At 44.9% G+C, this 19,015-nt stretch overlaps 2 protein-coding genes across 2 annotated transcripts in view; one reads left to right on the top strand and one right to left on the bottom strand.

Annotated features, from left to right (window-relative positions):
- BRD3 (bromodomain containing 3) overlaps positions 1-3,805 on the bottom strand; it is a 51,721-nt gene extending 47,916 nt beyond the window's left edge. Inside the window, exons 1-2 of the mRNA XM_082327703.1 lie at positions 3,717-3,805; positions 1,331-1,480 (exon numbers count right to left, since the gene is read on the bottom strand). The gene's annotated coding sequence lies outside the window, so the exon portion shown is untranslated. The remainder of the gene's footprint in view (positions 1-1,330; positions 1,481-3,716) is intronic.
- Positions 3,634-18,185, top strand: WDR5 (WD repeat domain 5). Its single transcript, XM_082327707.1, has 14 exons — positions 3,634-3,707; positions 5,319-5,508; positions 6,371-6,479; positions 7,829-7,902; positions 8,953-9,042; positions 9,726-9,815; positions 11,043-11,126; positions 12,346-12,401; positions 12,547-12,593; positions 13,396-13,471; positions 14,851-14,884; positions 15,348-15,422; positions 16,016-16,103; positions 17,114-18,185. The coding sequence occupies exons 2-14, from the start codon at positions 5,428-5,430 to the stop codon at positions 17,212-17,214; spliced, it is 1,005 nt and encodes a 334-aa protein (XP_082183833.1). The 5' UTR covers positions 3,634-3,707; positions 5,319-5,427; the 3' UTR covers positions 17,215-18,185.
- The last annotated feature ends 830 nt before the right edge of the window (positions 18,186-19,015 follow it).

Raw genomic sequence — 19,015 nt, 5'->3', positions numbered from 1 at the left:
GGAAGGGACATGACCACGGGATTTGAGAAGTGAAGAGAAAATGCCCAGCCAATATGGCTCCGTATCTTTGCCCACAGTAAATATGTTTCTTTGGAAATCAGCTGCATCTGACTGGTTTTGTTACACATTCAGTGTGATGTAGAGACGTAGCACCTGCTGTTAACACAGTGGTTTGCACAGGTAAGCAAGCTTGTGAATAGTGTGTGCTACTGAGTTGGCAGTTTAAATGAACAGATACTAGAACATGCTAGATTTCAGCTGGCTAAAGCCCTGATGGCTTCCTGTGTTTTCTTACTTGTCCTCCTGCCCTCTTACAAAGACTGGAGAGAATGGTAAAGAGATGCTCTAACGAAATAGTAACACTTTCAAACAGCTTGATTTCTAAATTGTAATGAGTAATAAATACATTCAGATTTCCCTAAAACTATCTCAGGGATATGAGATAATCGTATTGAACCATCCGTTCATTGGAGTTGCATCCATTTGCACCAGCCAAGAACGAAGCTCCTGATTCACAGAAGTGCTGAGAACCTGCTGCTCCAGTTGAAGTGGCTGGGAGAGGCAGGCTGTCATCACGTCTGGCAGTCAGACTGTCTGTGATTCAGTCTGGGGCTCTCAAATCAGCAGCCTTTGTGCATTAACTTGGCTGCGACTTGCACTGGGGGGAATCTGCTTTGAAGGATACACTATAGCACATTGCTGGACTCCAATCCTGCTTCTCTTCAAAAACATGGACTGTTTCTTAACAGGTCTTTACTAACATGGAGCTCAATACATTCAGTGTTCAATGATCTGACTTTGAAAGGAGTCCTTCAACTTCCATAGGCCCCTTGTGCCCAGGCTAAGTGTTTGTACACATCCCTCCCTGGGCAGAATGAATCAAATCCTACCTGCTCTCCACTGGGGTAAGACTTCCTAGTTTTAAATGAACAAATGTTGGCAGTGAAGCAAGCAAGGTTCATACTGTAGTGGGGGAGGTAGAAATATCATCCTGGAAAAGGCTCAGTGTTTGTTTTTAAATCCCAGAAGAAACATATGAATGTGATGTATCTGGGATTTAGAAAAAAACAGAGCAGCGTATTAGCAACCACACAGAAACAGCTATATGTCAGAGATCAGCTGCTCTTTAAAAGCCTAAAAGATGCAGCAGGTCTCCCATGAGCTCTTCCTCCCTCTGTTTCTTGAGCAGCGTGTAACACACAGTAAGTCTGTTCTGTGCTTCCTCTGTCTGCCGAGAGGCCCAAGCAAATAAAAGTCCTGAGATTGCTAATTGTGCCAACACATAAACATGGGTTTACACAGCTCGTCAGCTCAGTGCCATATTACTCACCATTGCAAACGTAAGCACGAGCTTGCTTGCGGCAGTCAGGTCTAAAGAGCAGATCCAGCACGTACTGAAGTTAGCGGGAGCTTTTCCACAAACATTAACGTCCTTTCGATCAAATCTGCAGGACTGGATTAGTTCTGGTCTCGGTGGAACCTGTGACAAAATTGTATACGTTAGTCATAGCAGGACCCGTAGCCTCAGCTCTGTTCCTGACACCCTTAAAGCCACCCAGAGGGATCCCAGCAGCACTAAAAGCGGTCACTTCCATATAATCAGAGCCACTCGTGGGTTTTTCTTTCCCTTTTATCATTATGGGAAGCTGCTCTCCCCCAAAAAAAACCCTCAGACAGGTGTCTTTTCCAGTGTACTTGGCAGGTCACCCAGTTCAGGCTATTTTGAACCAAATGGAATGAAAGATTTTGTGAGGGAGAAGCCTGCCAAGCCCCACTCTTTTCCAGAGAGGGAACTTGGACAGATACCATATCCTGCTGATCCCAGCTGTGGCAGCATGGCCGGGGGAGCAAGAAAGACCCTCACAGATGACTCATAACCAACAAGTTAAATTTCATCCAAAGACAACGGGCCGTTCGTGCAAATCCCCAGGTACTCACGTTATGCAGTCCCAAAGGAATGCCCTTGCTCGCTGAGTTGCCTTTTTCTGCAAGCGCCATGCTGTCAAAACCCAAGTTAGCATGTGACCAAGTACTTTGCCAAATGGGGTTTATCATACTTTAGACTTGTTTAAAAAAAAATCCAGGACACTTAGAGGCTAAGGGGTTGTGTAGGATTACGATTAATTTGTAGTCGAGGCTACAGTTTTCAAGTTCCAGAGAGGTATTATTCAGTATAGATAAGGATTTTTATACATACATATAAAAAAATATATACATATATATAAAAATATCAGGCAAAAACTTCCAAAGCAGGCACTGAGAAGAGAGGCAAAATACAAACTTTTATCTCCAACATGAAAGAAACAAAAACACCCTATCCCTATCACAGGAAAGTTATATCAATCATAGCATTATACTGCTGATTTGATTTGTGCTCTCTCATTTTATTTCACGTTTATTTTTTAAAAGAATGACAACTTTAAGCCAAAACCATCTGGAAGAATCGGCAACAGCAACTAAACTGGATTTGTTTCCCAAAACTGTTCTGGGGACTCTGCAGCTCTTTTAACCGTCTGTGTTTCACCTCCCTGAGTTTAGACGGCAGGGTTAGTTCTCCAGACTTCTGCTGTGGGTTTCCAGGCTGGAGGAGAAGGGCCTTGGCTTCACTGTACCACAGATTTTTTTTCTTTTTATTTTTTTTTTTCCTTTCTCAACTGCCACTAGAATTTTTGGAACCCAAAGATCTTCCTGTGTTAAAGGGCCAGTAAATGACACGTGTCTCCTTTTCTCTTAACTGAAAGCAGACTGTAATGTGTTCTGTGCAGCGTTGGGTTGTGGTTCAGAAAAAAACGCTGCTCTCCAGAAAAGCGCTTCAACACACGCTTAACTTTAAGTTGGCTGTTTGGCCTTAATGTATCAAAGTTAAATGCTTTTCTGAGTCAGGGCCCTTGTACACCAGTACACGGAGAACTGCCTGAGATACGCTCTCACCCAGGCAAATATTACGGTGTTAAACGGCTCATACATCAGCCTCGTGCATTATAGACATTACTGTCTTGTGAATTAGCTTGGTTTTTTCATAATGGTTTTTATCTGTGGTACTGGTGTATGCTTCCAACGGGGCTGGCCTGCCTATTACGACCCAACGACACCTAACCCCGCTGCAGCCAGGCTCAACGGCTTTTGAACAACTGCAACACGCTGGGGCAGAGCCGCGGCCCTGTGAGAAGCGGCTGTGTGCCGGACCGCGGGTGCCCAGCACCACCCGTGCTACGCGGGCCCGTCAGGCAGGGCTGGACGGGGCCCTGACCAGACCCGCTCCGCACCACACACCGGGCAGCGCGCTGGCTGCTGCCGCCCTCCATGCCTGCTCCTCACAGAGCCGCCCAGAGCAAGGGCGGCAGCTCAGGGGCCTTACCCGCGGCGGAGGGAGGGCACCACAGGCAGAGCGCTCGGCCCGGGAAAGCGAAGGAGGGGAGGGCGGGAGAAAGGCCGAAGCGAGGGCGGCGCCTGCCCCTTTAAGGCGGCGCCCGGGCGCACTAGCGCTGCTTTTTGGCTCTCGGGCCTCGCCGTAGCGCTCCCGGGAGAGAGCGGCATTGTGCAGCCTTTGGCCCGGACCGCGCATGCGCCCTCCCGCATTCCCCCGCCTGGCGGCCCCGGAGCTGCCGCCGCCGCCGCGTCCCCCCCTCCCCTCCCGCGGCCGCGCTCCTCCTCGCCGCCGCGGAGGAGGCGGCGCCGCCGGTCCCCCTTCCCTCCCCCTTCCCCCGGTAAGTCACCGAGAGGCGCGGGGGCGGGCGGGCCGCCTCCCCTCCCGTCTCCTCACCGCCGTTCCCCCGCACCGCCGTTCCCCGCGCGCGGCGGCGCCGCCTCCCCTCAGGCAGCGCGCGGAGCCCGCTCCCCCCGCCCTCCTCGCGGGGGAACGGCCCTGCCTCGCGCCGCCACCCTCCCGCCTTCCCCCCCCTTTTTTTCCCGGGGCCGGCGCGCGCCGCGGGCGGTGCAGGCGCGCGTGCATGCGGGCGGCTTCTGCAACCCCGTGCGGGGCTGCAGCGGGCGCGCCCCGGGGCTGCTCCCTCGGCCCCCCGAAAGTTTGGGCTCCCCGCAGGGAACTTCCCCCGGCCCCCCCGCCCCGGGCACGGCGAGGGCGGGCGGGGGGGGGGGGGGGGGGGCGTTCGTGGCCGGTGGCGCGGGGGGCCGGTGGGTGTGTCGGTGCCGCGTGCCCGGCGGCGGGGGCCGCGCCGGTTTGCTGAGGCGTTTGCAGGGAACCCGCGTCGCCCCGCCGCGAGCCCCGCGGGCGTGGGAGCCGGGGTTTGTGCGGGAGGATGCTGCGGTGCGGGCGGAGCGGAGCGCTGGCAGCAGGATGCGTGCTCGACGAAGTTCCCAGATGAGTTCCAGATGAAAAGAATCTGATCTGCATTAGAAAACTTTAATTTCTTATTGTTGCGGCCGGTGATTTATCCACGCCGTGGAGAGAGCTTATTAAAGCAGACAGGCAACTGGTAGCGCTTTGCTTTGCACCCTCCCATGCAAGAAGCAGATGCTTAAAATGCCAGTAGTCGCTGGAAGAACAAATGCTGTTGCTCCCAAATCTGCTGCCACCTGCAAAAAGAATGGTGGGATGTTGCGAGCGCACTTTAAAGACGAATCCTTCCAGCGTAAGCTGGAGGTTATGCTGTTACTAAGCTGAAATGTAGCTGAGCTGCAATGGAGATTGTTCCCTCTGCAGCATCAGCCCTGATTACCGAATACTGGCACAGCATTTTATCGGGTTTTGTTACAGAAAGCGAGTCTGGGGAGACTAACACAAGGCTGGCTTTCAGTCAGGTGAAAGTCTCGGGTGGAGAAGGGTATGATTTGATGCTCAAGCCGTTTAGGAGGGAAATATGAGACTGAACTACTTGCATTCCAAGATGAAAGGAATCTGGTAGGGTCTTAAGCTGTGGAAATGCCCGTTCCTTTTTGTGTTCATTATGATCTTGTATTCCGTACCTTAATAAATGTGAAAAAAAAGGCCTTGGACTGTTCCTTCCACCTTTTGTACACACCGTTGTATTTGCTATGTGCTAAGTACTTGTTAGAACTATTTTGGGGACTATGATATGAAAACCCTGCCACACCTAAAAGCTATTCTGCTTTATTTCTATTTGGAATAGTGCAGGATAGAAAAAAGCTTTCCAAGAAGCGATTAAAGGCCACGGCTTGGGTTCTTGGTCTTGCACATTAGTAGGTCTGAAGGCCTAAAATGCTGCTGTGTTGCTGAACAGATATAGAATAGGGTTTTTCATACTGGTTTCTGGTGACCTGCAGCTAGGCTAATCGCATTCTTCTAGCCGCTGAGGATCTTTTTGACAGCTAATGAGAATATTTTGTTTTTCTTCCAGGTTTTCATTGCAGCACGGCTCTCCTCTCCGTGGCAAGGGCTGCCTTTTGAAGCAGCACATTCATTCTCCCCTTCAAGCACCATAAGTCTCATTTGCCAGCTTCAGAACCATGGCAACAGAAGAAAAGAAGCCAGATGCAGAATCCACCAAAACACAGTCTACTCCTTCCTCCTCAACCAATCAGAGCAAGGTGTGTGCGGGGCTCCGAACAATATCCGTGTAAATACACATGGCAACTACCTGCATATTCAACAGGCAAAGCAGAATTAGAGAATTGAATTCTAATATAGATTAAGAACTTCGGATTTCTGCTTCTGCTGTTGTCTCGAGCTGAAAATGTGCTGAGGGTTTTATAGGAGCAGTGAATGGAGTACAGCCTCTTTTGTTGTGCTAGGGTTTTTTGGAAGTTCTTGCTAATGAAATGCCTCTCGTCACTCTGAGCATTAGAAAGGCAGGTTGGTTGTATCCTTGGAGTGCCTAGAGGTGACTGGGGAATTGGTGAATCTAGGATTGCAGTTGCAAAGCGGGGAGGCAGTCATTATTCAGATTCTTTGAAGCCTGCAGATGCTCGAAGGAGATGTTACCGTCTAATTATGAAGCCTTTGCAAAGGGTAAAAGGGGGGGGGGGGAAGGTATTTTAGGGGTATGGAGGTATTGGTCTGTGATTTAATTCACGATAAGGATGAATTAAAAGCACTACGCAGATCAGTACCAAGAGTATTGTCTTGATCTACCAAGCACTCTATGGTTTGACTGTTGGTTTACTCTCACCTGTTTGATATTGGCTTGGATGAAATTCATGCCAAGGATGAGCTGGTTGTGTGCATGCAACAGTGAGGCACTGCTGGCCCCATGTGGCGAGGGCATTTGCTTTGTTTTGTTGTTTTTTTGAATTTGGAGAGGGGGGAAAAAACCACGAATGCTGGAATCTCTGTTATGGTTAACATTCATGCAGTCCATTACTGTGTACTAACCCAGTCTGAGACAGAGCTTGTCACTGAGGTACTAAATTTGGAATTTATTCAACTCATTCATACATATTTTTCTTACAGCCTGCACCAGTAAAACCAAACTATGCTCTAAAGTTCACGTTAGCGGGACATACAAAAGCAGTCTCATCAGTAAAGTTTAGTCCTAATGGAGAGTGGCTAGCCAGCTCCTGTAAGTATTGCTTTCTTTTTATCTCATCTAAACCACGCAAACGCGGGCCTTGGAGAACCGTCTGTCTTTAGTGTTGCCTTCATCAGATGGAGGAGGGAGGTAGTGTCGTGGATTTTCTTAGAGGGAGCAGCACCAAAGCTGTCAGTCTTCCAGATAATCTGCTTTGAGCTTTTTAAGTTCTGTTACTTTCAACACTGGATCTTCTATGCGTTGCCGAGTTGGAGAGTCCTGTTCAGCTTTTCTTATGGAGCAAACGGGCAAAAGCAAACACAGGATTCTTTCCCTGTGCAAAGGAAACCCTTGTGCTTTCCTGTATCGTTAAAGACATAGCTTAAGCTTTTAAATTAAACTTTGTGTATGGTATCTGCAGGCAAAAACTTAGCTCTGGGAAATAAGGAAGGTAGCTTTGCGCTACTAGACTGGACTGTAGAGTGTGGTATGGCGGACTGGCCACATGCTTCTGTCCTGTGTGCCTGTGGTGTTTAATAAGTCAGAGCCTTTGGTTACCCCAGTGAAATGTGCAGAAGGTTATTATAAATAGTGTTTCTCTACTTGCTCTCTTAAGTGGTAGATGAAGTCCTCTTCCTGTCAGCTTTGGTATTTCCTAAAATTGTTTTGGTAGTCAACATTGCTTGACAGCTTTCCTTTGAAAATGTGTTTATGTGACCCTCAGTGATCCAGAGAGGATCCATACATAAGGAGAGGGCAATTGAAAAGAACATTGTTGAATATGATGAGGGCCACTCGAACATCTTCCAGACGTGGGAATGACTTAGGTCTGTAGCTTAACTGCAGAAAGCCTTAATAAGACCAGTGCAGTGTACTATATATAAATCATTTTTATGTTCAAGTGTCCTCATGGAAGTCCCCCCTCTCCCTCGCCCAGGTTTTCCAACCTCTACCCCTGGCAAATATCAATCTTTTTCTCTGGCGTGTTTTGCAAGTTAACATGGATAATATGTTTGGGTTTTTGCGGGCATTAATTCAGTCCAGTTTGTGGTGTGATTTTTGTTCTTTTTGGGCAAAAGCGTTTCAGCATTCTTATGGAACAGTACTACTTTTAACACTGGCAATCTAAAACAAAAGTAGAAACCCAAGTTGTCATTGGAGAAACTAAAGCGGCTGGAGACCGTGCATTCCAGGCAGTTTATGTAATCTCAGCTGCTGCAGCTTGGCGTGTAGGAAACTGTTTTTCACCAATTATATATTACCTTATACGCTTAGGTCTGCTTGGGGAGGGAGAGCTACCCAGCGTTTGCAGAGACGTAGTTAACATACTTCTTTCCACCTGAAGGGACAGCTGTCTCTGTTAGTGCTGTTAACCTCTTAACTGGCACATTCTTTTCCAGCTGCTGACAAACTCATTAAAATTTGGGGAGCATATGATGGCAAGTTTGAAAAAACAATATCTGGTCATAAACTGGTAAGTATGAGGAGATTACTGTGCACTTGAACATGAATTTACTTGTGAAGAATTTTGCTTTCTTTTCCTCATCCAGAAATTTCCATTCTTGGTTAGCTTGACTTGTGTAGAAGGCTTGTTATTCAGTCTCGTTTTGTACTTCTGTGTTTATGCAGTCCTGCACAACAGCCTGGGACTGGAGTTGCTGAAGTAATACCAGGTCAGGCTGGAAATATGGGTGAAGTGCAGGCTGATAATGGAGTACCTGCATGCACGCTGCCTAGTCTTTTTCTTGAGTCCTTCCATTTCGGGAACACCAACCTCTGACGTGGGGCCGTGCATTCTTGGGTGAAAATCCCTGTAAACTCTAACACTGTGTCTTGTTCCATCTTTCCTTTGTATATGGAGCAGAATGGCTTGCCTTTTAAGGAGATTGAATTTTTCTTGTGGGTTTGCCTACATAAACACAACACTTACTCATTCTGCAAAGTTCTAAAGAAAACACAACTCCCAAACCCTTTGGTTTTGTTTTCTAAAGTTTCTTACATGCTGAAGTTTCATAAGAAAAAACGAAGATTCGCCAAAAGAAAAAACAGTAGAATCTTGTTCTTGTCCAGCCTTTAGGGACCCAGACCATAAAGAGCAAGCCGTTTGTCAGGAAGAGAAGCCACTTAGTCAGATTAGTTTATATAGCATACTGTTTATGAATTCCAGGGAAGGGTGTTGGTGGCCACAGTAAGAGCTGTGTGAACAAGCCATTGGTGGTTTTGGAGTATATAGAATCGTTTAGGTTGGAAAAGACCTTTAAGATCAAGTCCAACCGTTAACCCAGCACTGCCAAGTCCATCACTAAACCATGTCCCTAAGCACCACATCTACATGTATGGCTCAGCTTGAAATGAACAAGTGTCAAAGGAGCTCTTAACCCAGTCAAATCAATGAATTCCCAACTCTCAGTGCTGAATTTTTTTCAAGCTTCAGCTGTGAATATAATGTGCAGTCTGTGTTTTCCATTTTCTTCTGTCAGTGAACAAACAGAGCTGAGAAGAGAATTGTTTTCCTTTGTTTTAGGGTATCTCTGATGTTGCTTGGTCATCAGATTCCAACCTTCTTGTCTCTGCCTCCGATGATAAAACTCTCAAAATATGGGATGTAAGCTCGGTAAGGGCAGAAACTATTATTTACCTTCCTTCTCCCCAGCATTGGCACCTTAACTCATGTTCTTCTGAGAGGCAGCCTTGATGTGCTATGATGAGAGAAGGTAGGGTGCTTAAACACTGGCTCCTCTTTGGGTAATACTCGCTCTTTCCTGCTTATAATGAGCTGCTGGTTGAACGGGCTGTGAGGATGAGTTACGCTGTCTGCTTTTGGGAAGAGGGGGATGCTTGTGGGTACCATGAGGAGTCTGGTTATCTTCTGAGAGCGCTTAAGCCTTATGGTGGCAGTGCAACCGCAGGCTTTGTTTCTGAAAGCAGCCTCTCAGATGAAACCTTTTTGTAACTTCTTATCGTAGCTTCACTTGTCTTTGCTTCTCTCTCCCTTCCTTTTCTGCGATTACAATGAAAACTGGATAATTTGGTTGAATTTTGATTAGGTATGTTAAACTGCTTGATTCTCCTGTCTCCTGAGTTTCCCAAAGGGTTTGCAGCTTGACTGTAGTCATTAAAAATGTCTTTTTTTCTTTCCAGTTGTTTTGCTGTAGCTGGTCCTCTGCCTATCTAAATCTGGGGTTAGAGGTGGTTTCTTTGTGTGCTGCACAGTGATTAACTGTAATGCAGCTTATCTGAATGCATTTATGGCTGTGAAGGATGCTGTATATTTAACTCTGTTAAATCTTATTTCAGGGTAAGTGCTTGAAGACATTGAAAGGGCACAGTAACTACGTTTTCTGCTGCAACTTCAACCCTCAGTCAAACCTCATCGTGTCTGGATCAGTAAGTGATTTTTTTTTTTTTTTTTCTTTGTGCAAAGCCAGTGCTGTACACCCCTGTCACCCGGCACTAAGGGGACAGACAGGCTCTTTTGGAGATCCTTAGCAGAATGGTGACAGCACTGAATCATAGTTACAGTTAAAACTTTGTTTTCTTAACAAGATACTATGATTAGTATAGCACAGAATTTAGGATTAGAATGGCACAGGATTTCTACAAGCAGAATCAATGTAGTACAATTTATAGGTAGTGTAATACAGAATTTATAATACAGCTTAACTTATAGTTTCTAATCACCTAGATTCTAACAACTCAAAGTATGACTTCTTATTACCTGGACCCTCCGCAGATCGGGTCAGATCTTAATACATGGTTTGCTGTATCAATATGACAATCATAATCTAGACTTGAAAATCATGTAAAAATAAAAGAATACGAGTCGCTCGCTCAATCCTCGGAGGAAGCAGAGGAGGGTGGGGGTGTCCCTGGGTCACGGTCTCATTGTCCAGCAGCAGTTCTGGTCCAGGTTCCCCGCTTAGGACTTGTAACTGCTTGATTTTGTAGACAGCGCTCTGTGTGCTGTTAGGCTTCCCTGTTCTGGGATGGGGTGATCACCCACTGGTGATCCACTGGTTTGGCCGGGTGCCTGGGACCTTCAAGGCCAGCGAGGAGGGGAGTAATCGGCCCAGCACCCAGGCATCTTGAGGCCGGTAGGGAGGGGAAGAGGAAATCTGCTTGGTTTGCCTACTTGGTTCACAGGACTTTGAGGGCCTGATAATGAGGGAAAGGGAATGAATATGTGACGTACTCGGTCCCAGAGAATGGCTGCTTGCCTAATAAAATGGCGCTAGTTACACTAGCCGCGTTACCAAGGGTCGGGAGCAGGGAGTACCGGTCACAACCCCTTACCGTGTCAGTTCTCGGTCTTCCTCCACAAACCCAGCTTGTAGTCAGATGAACTGTGCGGTGCCACTGCTGTCTTTGCCTGGGGACACAGTCAAGCCCTTAACCCATCCTCAACATGCAGGTTTCCTGCGTGGAGGGGAAGAGTTCAGGGAGCTGTGTTCCCAGTCTGTTATTTTTGCCCTGCGTGGTGCTCGTGTCCTAGGCTTTCTGATGCAGCTGCAGTGCAGCTGGAGGAAGGCACGTGCAGCTAGCCAAGCTATAACGCCTTGCATGCCTCGAATAGGTGCATCATTAAACCACCTTGTGCATTTCTTCAATCTTCAGTTTGACGAAAGCGTGAGGATATGGGATGTGAAAACAGGGAAGTGCCTCAAGACGTTGCCTGCTCATTCTGACCCAGTTTCAGCTGTAAGTCCCTTCTGATAAATGAACACACTAACATGCATATTTTGTTTAGCAGAGTTGCTCTCCTGCTCCTGTTTGTCGAGGAGTGGGTTTGTGCTCTAACTCTTATTATCAAGTCCTTACATGGCGTAGTGAATGGGCTGTGGTGGATTTGCCAATGGTCATTGCTCAAAGAAAATGAAATGAACAGTGTTTTCTGTAAGATCGATACGGATTTTGGTCTTGGGTGTTAATGTGGGGAGCAGTGAACAGTGGCGTGCCAGTCATGCCTGAGTCTAGCAGTCTGATGCTGGGGCACAGATTTGCGCTCACTTGAGGATCAGAGAACAGCCTGTATGTCTGTTGCTTTCATAGAATCATAGAATCATTACGGTTGGAAAAGGCCCTTAAGATCATCGAGTCCAACACTTAACCTATCACTGCTAAGTCCACCACTAAACCGTGTCCTCGAGCACCACGTCTACCGTTGTTCCAAGCTGTTACTGAAGTCCAGAGCAGGGTAGTTCCATAATACGCTGTGTTGCACATCTCCTTCATTTAATAAGTAAAAGGAGCTTGGAATACAGCAGTATCCATTCAAATGAAGGAAAACCAGAAGGTGTTCAACTCTTAATATTTTTGAAATTAAGGAAACTGAAAAAAATTTGAGCCTCAGATGTGTTAAACCATGGCTGTCGTAACGTGATTGTTCTGCCTTGTGTAGAAGATATTTCACACTCACAAATGTACATTAGTAGTAATTATTCTTTAAAATAGCAGTATTTTAAGGTGTAGTTCAAGGGAATAAATTAATCTTAACCTCACATGTAGCCGCATATATGTTTTAAATTCCATGCCCTTAAAATTATAAGGTAATATCCCTGGGTTTGATACTACTAAGCTCACGCTGTCTGAACAGAGTATCTGTGTGTTCATGTGTTCTTCTTAGCTTCTCAAGAAACATGTATTCCAGTCCCAGGTGCTTAAACAAACAGCTGTAGTTAACATCCATTCCTCTTCATAATTACGCCAGACAAACTGGAGGCGGGGGGAAAGAATCTTGGTTTTAATCACGTTACTCATCGAAACTCGTGCCTGTTGTTTGTACGTTATGTTGACTTTCTGCTTCTATCCACACGAATTGCGGTGTCAGTAATGGAAGATAAGTACTTTCAGTGGGGCTTAAAAATTTGATCTTTGTGAACATTGGTAAAGTTATTTTTCCCCTTCTATAATATTACAGGTGCATTTTAATCGTGATGGATCCCTGATAGTGTCAAGTAGCTATGATGGACTCTGGTAAGTGGTTATTTCTTGTCTGCGGCACTGTTCAAACCTTTTGCATTTGAAAAAGGACTTTTTAAGAAAGGCTTGTATTTGCGATGTTAACATTGGAACAAAGACTTCAACACCAACAGTAATGATTCTTGTTTGTTTTTAATAGTCGAATCTGGGATACAGCATCAGGCCAGTGCTTGAAAACACTGATTGGTACGTAAGAATGCTTCTTTTTTGTGCTCCATTCTGCGCTGTTAAGTTGTGACATAGATATTCTGCATCATTGCTGTGAACAGTGGCTTTCTTAAGCTGTATTTTACTGTCAGTACACTATTGTTCTCCTATCTATTGTGATAAGAGGAACTATCCTCTCACGTGAATGGAAACTTCCTTAAGCTTTGAGTGTCATGTAGTATAGATGGACAAATGAGAGGTTTCCAAAGTTTTCTGCCGTTCAGCTGTGTAGTGCTTGCTGTGCAGTAGTTCAAAGCTGCAACAACAGTTGCTTGTGCTGTTGGATGTGATGAAAACAGGTAGTCTGTGACTACACAAGCTGCCTGGTTTTATTGCAAGATGCATGAGGCATCTTGTGAACACGGCTAGTAAAAGGAAACCACCTGTTGGGCATATGTTCCCTTGTCCTTCATATTCTTATAAAGCATTATATAGACAAGTTATATGGCACTGCAAATCAGTGGCATGTATTCTAATATAACGATTTTTAAAAGGTAGAGATACGGTCTTGCTCTGATATGTATTGATGCAAGGAAGGAAAGTTCAGTTACAGAGGGTTATTTAAAATGTTTGTGAGAAAAATGCTTAATATCCTTTTCTTAAATTACTGAAAACAATCACCTTTCTTACACCTCTCTTTTTCTTGAAGTACCAAAGGATGACAAAACTGAAAGCTTGTTTCAGTGAAACGATTAACAACAAATTATTGTCAAAAGAAATTCTCTGTCAATGAGCCAATACAACTGTGCACTGTTTAATATCGCTTTTATTTTCACTGTAGATGATGATAACCCTCCTGTGTCTTTTGTGAAATTCTCCCCAAATGGCAAATACATCCTAGCTGCAACTTTGGACAAGTAGGTATTTAAAAAAAACTCAAAAAACCCAACAGGCTTTGAAGTGTTTATGAGTATCAGATAAACTGATATTTTGCTGCTGTTTAATGATCATAGTAATAGTACTACACAAGTTCATGTGTACTGTCAGACTTAAAAAGCCTGCAAGGTGTTGTGCTTTGCTAATGGCACAGGCAGGACGTGGGTCTTTTTAGCACTGATTAGTGACTGCAACAACCATTCATTCCTTCTTGTACCTTTCAAAACCTCAGCATTTCCTTGCATTAATCGTACGATTCTTTTGTAACATCGAAAGACAGAAAATCTAGCCTATGAAAGGCTGCAATATATAAATAACTTTGCGTGTAAGGCATAAAAGCAGTGCAGGTGGGCTGATTGTATTGAGAATGATTCACCTGGAGAATTTCCGTGCAGCTGCTAAGAAGGGATTAGCTGGTCTGTCATCACAGACAGTAATGATGCCGTTGCTTTCGTGAGACCTTCCTTTCCTAGGTTGTGAGGTTGATGCCCTCCCTGTCTGAGCATCTTTGTACAAAAGATACCACAGGCTGTTGCCTGCCTTTTTCAACTTGTCTATGAAAAGCAGGGAAAACCCAGGCTAGGCTTCCTGGGGAGGAGAAAGGGGGCTGTCTTGCAAGCTCTGGCAGTAGCCAGGGTGTCAGCACAGCGGGTCTGTATCTGGACATGCGTGGGGCTCGCTTAGTCTGTGGAAGAGCCTAGTGCTTGCCTGAGACAAGTGACTTCATGTCCAAATTGCGTTTGGTAGCATGCTTGCTCACTTGCTCTGCGCTGGCTTAGGCTTGAATGGGTTGAGGATGCTTCAGTCCAGTGTTTACTCCCCTGAAACACCCTGGTGCAGGGCTGCAAGTTGAAAAATTAGTGTGTGTGTGTTTCGGTCTGTATCTGCTTTCAGCAGGATTTGATTTTAAAACAGCTGGGGGAAAGGGATAGTTTGTAGGGCCATCCCTGGTTCTAGCAGGTTTCTCACCCTGAGAAAGATGATGTCTAATGAAATCTGTGTGAATCTTTTGGATGCGTTGGGAGTTGGGGGATGTCTGCCAAACCACCTTATCCTCTCTCACTGTAATTTGTCTGTTGTCCTGCCCATCATTTCCCTAGTTGTCTGGTCATTATTTATAAAGAAACTTGCAGGTGTGGGGAAATATTTAAATACACCCTTTTTATGGAGAAGAATATGAATGGCACGGCAGTAAAATTGATACTTTGGGGTTAACTAATGCTGCATTCCAAACCAGGCTAAAGTGATCTGTGTAGACTTTAAGAACTCTGGTATGGAGAAACTTTTTCTGCTGCTAGTAAATTGTCAGATAAGAAAAACCCCAAGAACTAAAAATCTTTGTTTTTCTGTTTTTTTCTAGCACTCTTAAACTTTGGGACTACAGCAAAGGAAAGGTAAAACCAATCCTGTCTCACTGTGTAGACTTAATTAAGCTTGTAGGAAAATCTGGATTTCATATGTGCTTTTTAAGCTTGCTTAACATTTTATGAATACTATAGAAAAAAGTGTTAATACCCCTTTATTGGAGAGGACTAAAGATGCCTTTGGGGGAAAAAAAGTGATTGAGCTCCTGCATAGCCCTGAGACATTAAGTGAAGCTATATTTCTGCATTTTTCTCTTTATGAACAATAAATTGCTCTTGCTGTCTTTCTCTGTGGTAACGTGACAAATTTAGGGTGCTCCCCCCCAAATTGTGTAGTGTTCTAGGGCAGAGATGCCCTCTGCATCCTCTAGATAAGTTGGCAGGGTGGGAAACGCAGGCAGATATATTGAGTCTTTTCTGCCAAGAAAGTTTGTCCTTGGCTGAGAAAACTGCCTCCCAGCCGTCTTAATGTCTTGTGGCTCTTCACTTTCAGTGCCTGAAGACGTACACAGGACACAAAAATGAGAAGTACTGCATATTTGCAAATTTCTCCGTTACCGGTGGAAAGGTTAGTGTTTGAGCTGCTTCTTACCGATGGGCGGTAGTTTGGGGGTGGCACCTCCTTTGGTGGGTGCGGGTTCGCAGGGGCCGTAGTGCAGTGGGAGAAGAGGGTGTCCTAGGAAGGTCCCTCTGAGCACCTCTGGTGTCTGCTGCTAGGTGGGCCCGCTGTCCCGTTGCAGGCTCCTGCCGCTGCAGCAGTAGAAAAGGACTTCCCTGCAGCAGGAGAGCGGCTGCTGGCGTATCGGTTCGCCGTAGCCACGCAGCATTCGGCCATCAGGTGATAGGTTGGCGTGTTCTGGTTGAGATGACAAAGCAAATCAGCAGAGACGAAGTCCTAACACAGGACCGCCTTAGCGCTTTTTGCTCCATTAGTTTTCCTCTTCCAGCGTGCGCGGGCTGGAACAAAGGTTTCTGCTGCCTGTTTGCACTGGATAGAGGCTGAGAGAGAATGAACCGCATCAAGCAGTCGTATAACGTTGGAAGTTCCCTTTCATATGACGGCAATGAAATATTTACTGAATAATAGCAGTTAGATATAGATGAGGAGAAAGATTCCAATAACTGTGTTTTTTTTCTTTTTTTTTTTGTCTGCCCCTCCAGTGGATCGTGTCCGGTTCAGAAGACAACCTGGTTTATATTTGGAACCTTCAGACAAAAGAGATTGTACAGAAATTACAAGGACACACAGGTGTGGAAGAGGATTTTGTTTTTATTGATGGAATATCCCTCATGTCAGCTTGCAATGAGGACTTAGCTTGAGCATTTTCTCTCTGATGTTTAGTTTTGACTGTCAGACCCATAAATTCTTGCCTGGATAAAGCTTAATTGAACCCTGGGAGTTCGCTCCTTTTTATGAAGGGTTTTTATGGGCATTGCAAGTGTTTATTCTTTCACTGTGAGGACTTTGACATCAGCTTACAAAAGAGATTTCCTTGAGTTGGAACTAGTTGAGATATTTAAGTGACTTGTGATGTTAGTGACTTTGAAATGCCTATTAACACCTCCCAAAGCTGCAGCTCTTGAAAGGATAAGGGGTTACGTGGTCTTGCAGTTTGTAGATGTCTGTACGTGTGCCTGTTCTTGAAGACAGAGTTGAGCATGTATCGAGATGTCACCTGATGGATACTTCAGTCTGAATCCCGTAAGAGAGCAGCACTTTCGCTGCACCGACTGGAAGGAACGGTGCTGCGAAATCCAAGCATGCTTGTTCCTTTGCAGGACCACGGATTTGGACTGCAAGTGGGGGCAGTGGCAGCAGGTTTTCATTTTCAGGCTAGGGCAAGGCTCTGAAGATGAAGTGCTATCTAAGCGTGGGATAGGTTGTTGGAAATACCTTACATGGAAAGAAAAAACTGAGCTGGGTTTTTATTAGCTGTGTCTGAAACAATAGGCCAGGAGTTTTGCCTGTGAAGTAAGCAAGAACTAGAATCTAGAGAGTTCTCACATTTTGAAACCTGTCAAACACTTTCCAACTACTATTCTCAATTCTTTTTTGCTAGTATTTCCTCTCACAGAGAAGTAGTACTTGGAAAATATTTATGAATAATGTGTTTGTAAGTCTGCTACAAAGAAATACTAACTTGGCTATGCTGTTTTAAAATGCAGTGGCAATACACATTCATTTTCAGAAATGCCTGCTATGAACCAGATTTCATTGCTGTAAATAATGATATTTGTATATCTCTTCTTTTTGCTTAGATGTTGTAATCTCAACAGCTTGTCACCCAACAGAAAACATCATTGCATCAGCGGCACTAGAAAACGACAAAACAATTAAACTGTGGAAGAGTGACTGTTAAACGTTCCAGTATCACTTCAGAGACTGTCAGGAAAAAGTGTTTTTAAAAAAAAAATAATTAAAAAACCACATGAGAATAATAAATCCAGTTTGGCAGGAAACCTGAAGAATATTTGATAAAGTGGTTTCTGTTAGTCTTGGCCCAAAGAAAACGTCTTAGCTCTTTGCTAGAACCGGGCAACGTGGTGGAAAAAAAAAAAAGATGCAGTGTCTCCTTTTCTTGCCTAATCTTTTGGCAGACAAATGGATCGTTCTGACATCGCGTTAGAAGTGTCAGCCTTGCATTGGACACCCCAAAGATACTGTACTTTCTGGTGGCATTGCTTCTGGGCACTGTTGCTGCTTAAGGAAGAGCCGCCAGTCTACTTTGTAACAGTAAGTTAAGTCACGAGCCTAGAGATGTGTGGAATTTTTTTTTTTAAATGTCTAATTTTTTTTTTTTTCTTCCAGAACGTAGGTTCTAGTCTCTTGGGAAGTTTCTGTATTGTTTTAAATAGGAGTCCTGCATCTTTAAAGGTGCTTCATTTTAAACACTCAGCTCAAACTTTGTGACCAAATAAAACCATGCAGTTCCAGATTTCCCTCTTCCTGCCCCTGACTTGACTCCTGTGGTGAAATCTCCTCTTACCTTCTGTATAGTTGCTTACCTCTTGTTACGTGTGTTTAATAGATGCTGTTCTAGAGCAAAGTTACAGTTCTTCTGTTAACCATTAAAATGAATCCTGCTTGTAGTTGTTCTCAGCATATTTTAATTTTTTTCTCTTCTGGTTATAAAGCAAGCTCACAGAACACTGTAAAGTTATTTCAATGTAAAAAGAAAAAAACCCAGACTTTTGTATCTTGAAAATCCATCGTATGAAACTGTATTGATAATGGCATGACTCTGTATCTGTTTCAGCGTTGGTATTTCTTTCCCGTTTTGTCATACCCACGTGGTATTTACACATCCAAAAAAATACCATACGCCATAATAAAAAGGTGGGATTTTATGTGTATGCTTGTGGTAAGAGTGTGCTGATGTGAAGTGTCTGTGTCCAAAGAAGCCTCCCTTAAAAGCACCGTTAGAAAGGAGTATTTCTGTAGCAGCTCCGCTGAGCGAGGAGGGGAGGAGGAAGAAAGGAGGAGGAGCAGCGTCGTGGTGCTTTACATCTCGTGTGGAGAAAGAAAAGAGGAGCATAACTCAAGGCAAAATTTGTTTCAAGAAAGTAAGAAGATTGCACTGAAGGTGTCCTCAGCAGAGGCAACATAAGTACCAGCCCTGGCAGAGACCTTTCGCTAAGGGGAAAGGAATCCTGCTGCCCTCGGTGCAGAAGGGGCCGGGCGGGCCGAGTGATGAGCCAGGGCTTGGCTTGGGCTGGTTCAGAATTGTGTTCAGGCACAAGTTTCATTGCACCCGAAGGGTGCCGCTGTGAGGGGATGTTCTGTTCCTGGTGAAGCAAAAATCCATTTTTTTTTTTTTTTTTGGTATTGACTTCATGTACTTGATAATAACTGAAAATCAATTACAGTACAAACCTCTCCTCTAGTGGCTGCTTGGAGACTGCCTTGCTTAACCTGCAGCGAAGAAGACAGCGGCAAGACATGAGGTATAGCTTTTCTTCTTAAAATATAAAACTGGAGTTCGTGTTGAGCTGGTGCTAAAGTGGCTATTAATAATACCACTGTCTTTTGAGGTTTTTCATTACCCCCAGGGAAGGACGCTGTGTCTCCAGACTTAGTGAGCATCACTGCTGAAATCATTAATTTCTTAACTTTATGATTTTTTTTTCCCCCCAGTCTTTTTCTCACAGGCCGGTGAAACT

This window comes from Platalea leucorodia, assembly GCF_965183815.1.
Source record: "Platalea leucorodia genome assembly, chromosome: 15".
Taxonomy (NCBI): domain Eukaryota; kingdom Metazoa; phylum Chordata; class Aves; order Pelecaniformes; family Threskiornithidae; genus Platalea; species Platalea leucorodia.
This window is presented reverse-complemented; position numbering and strand designations above follow the sequence as displayed.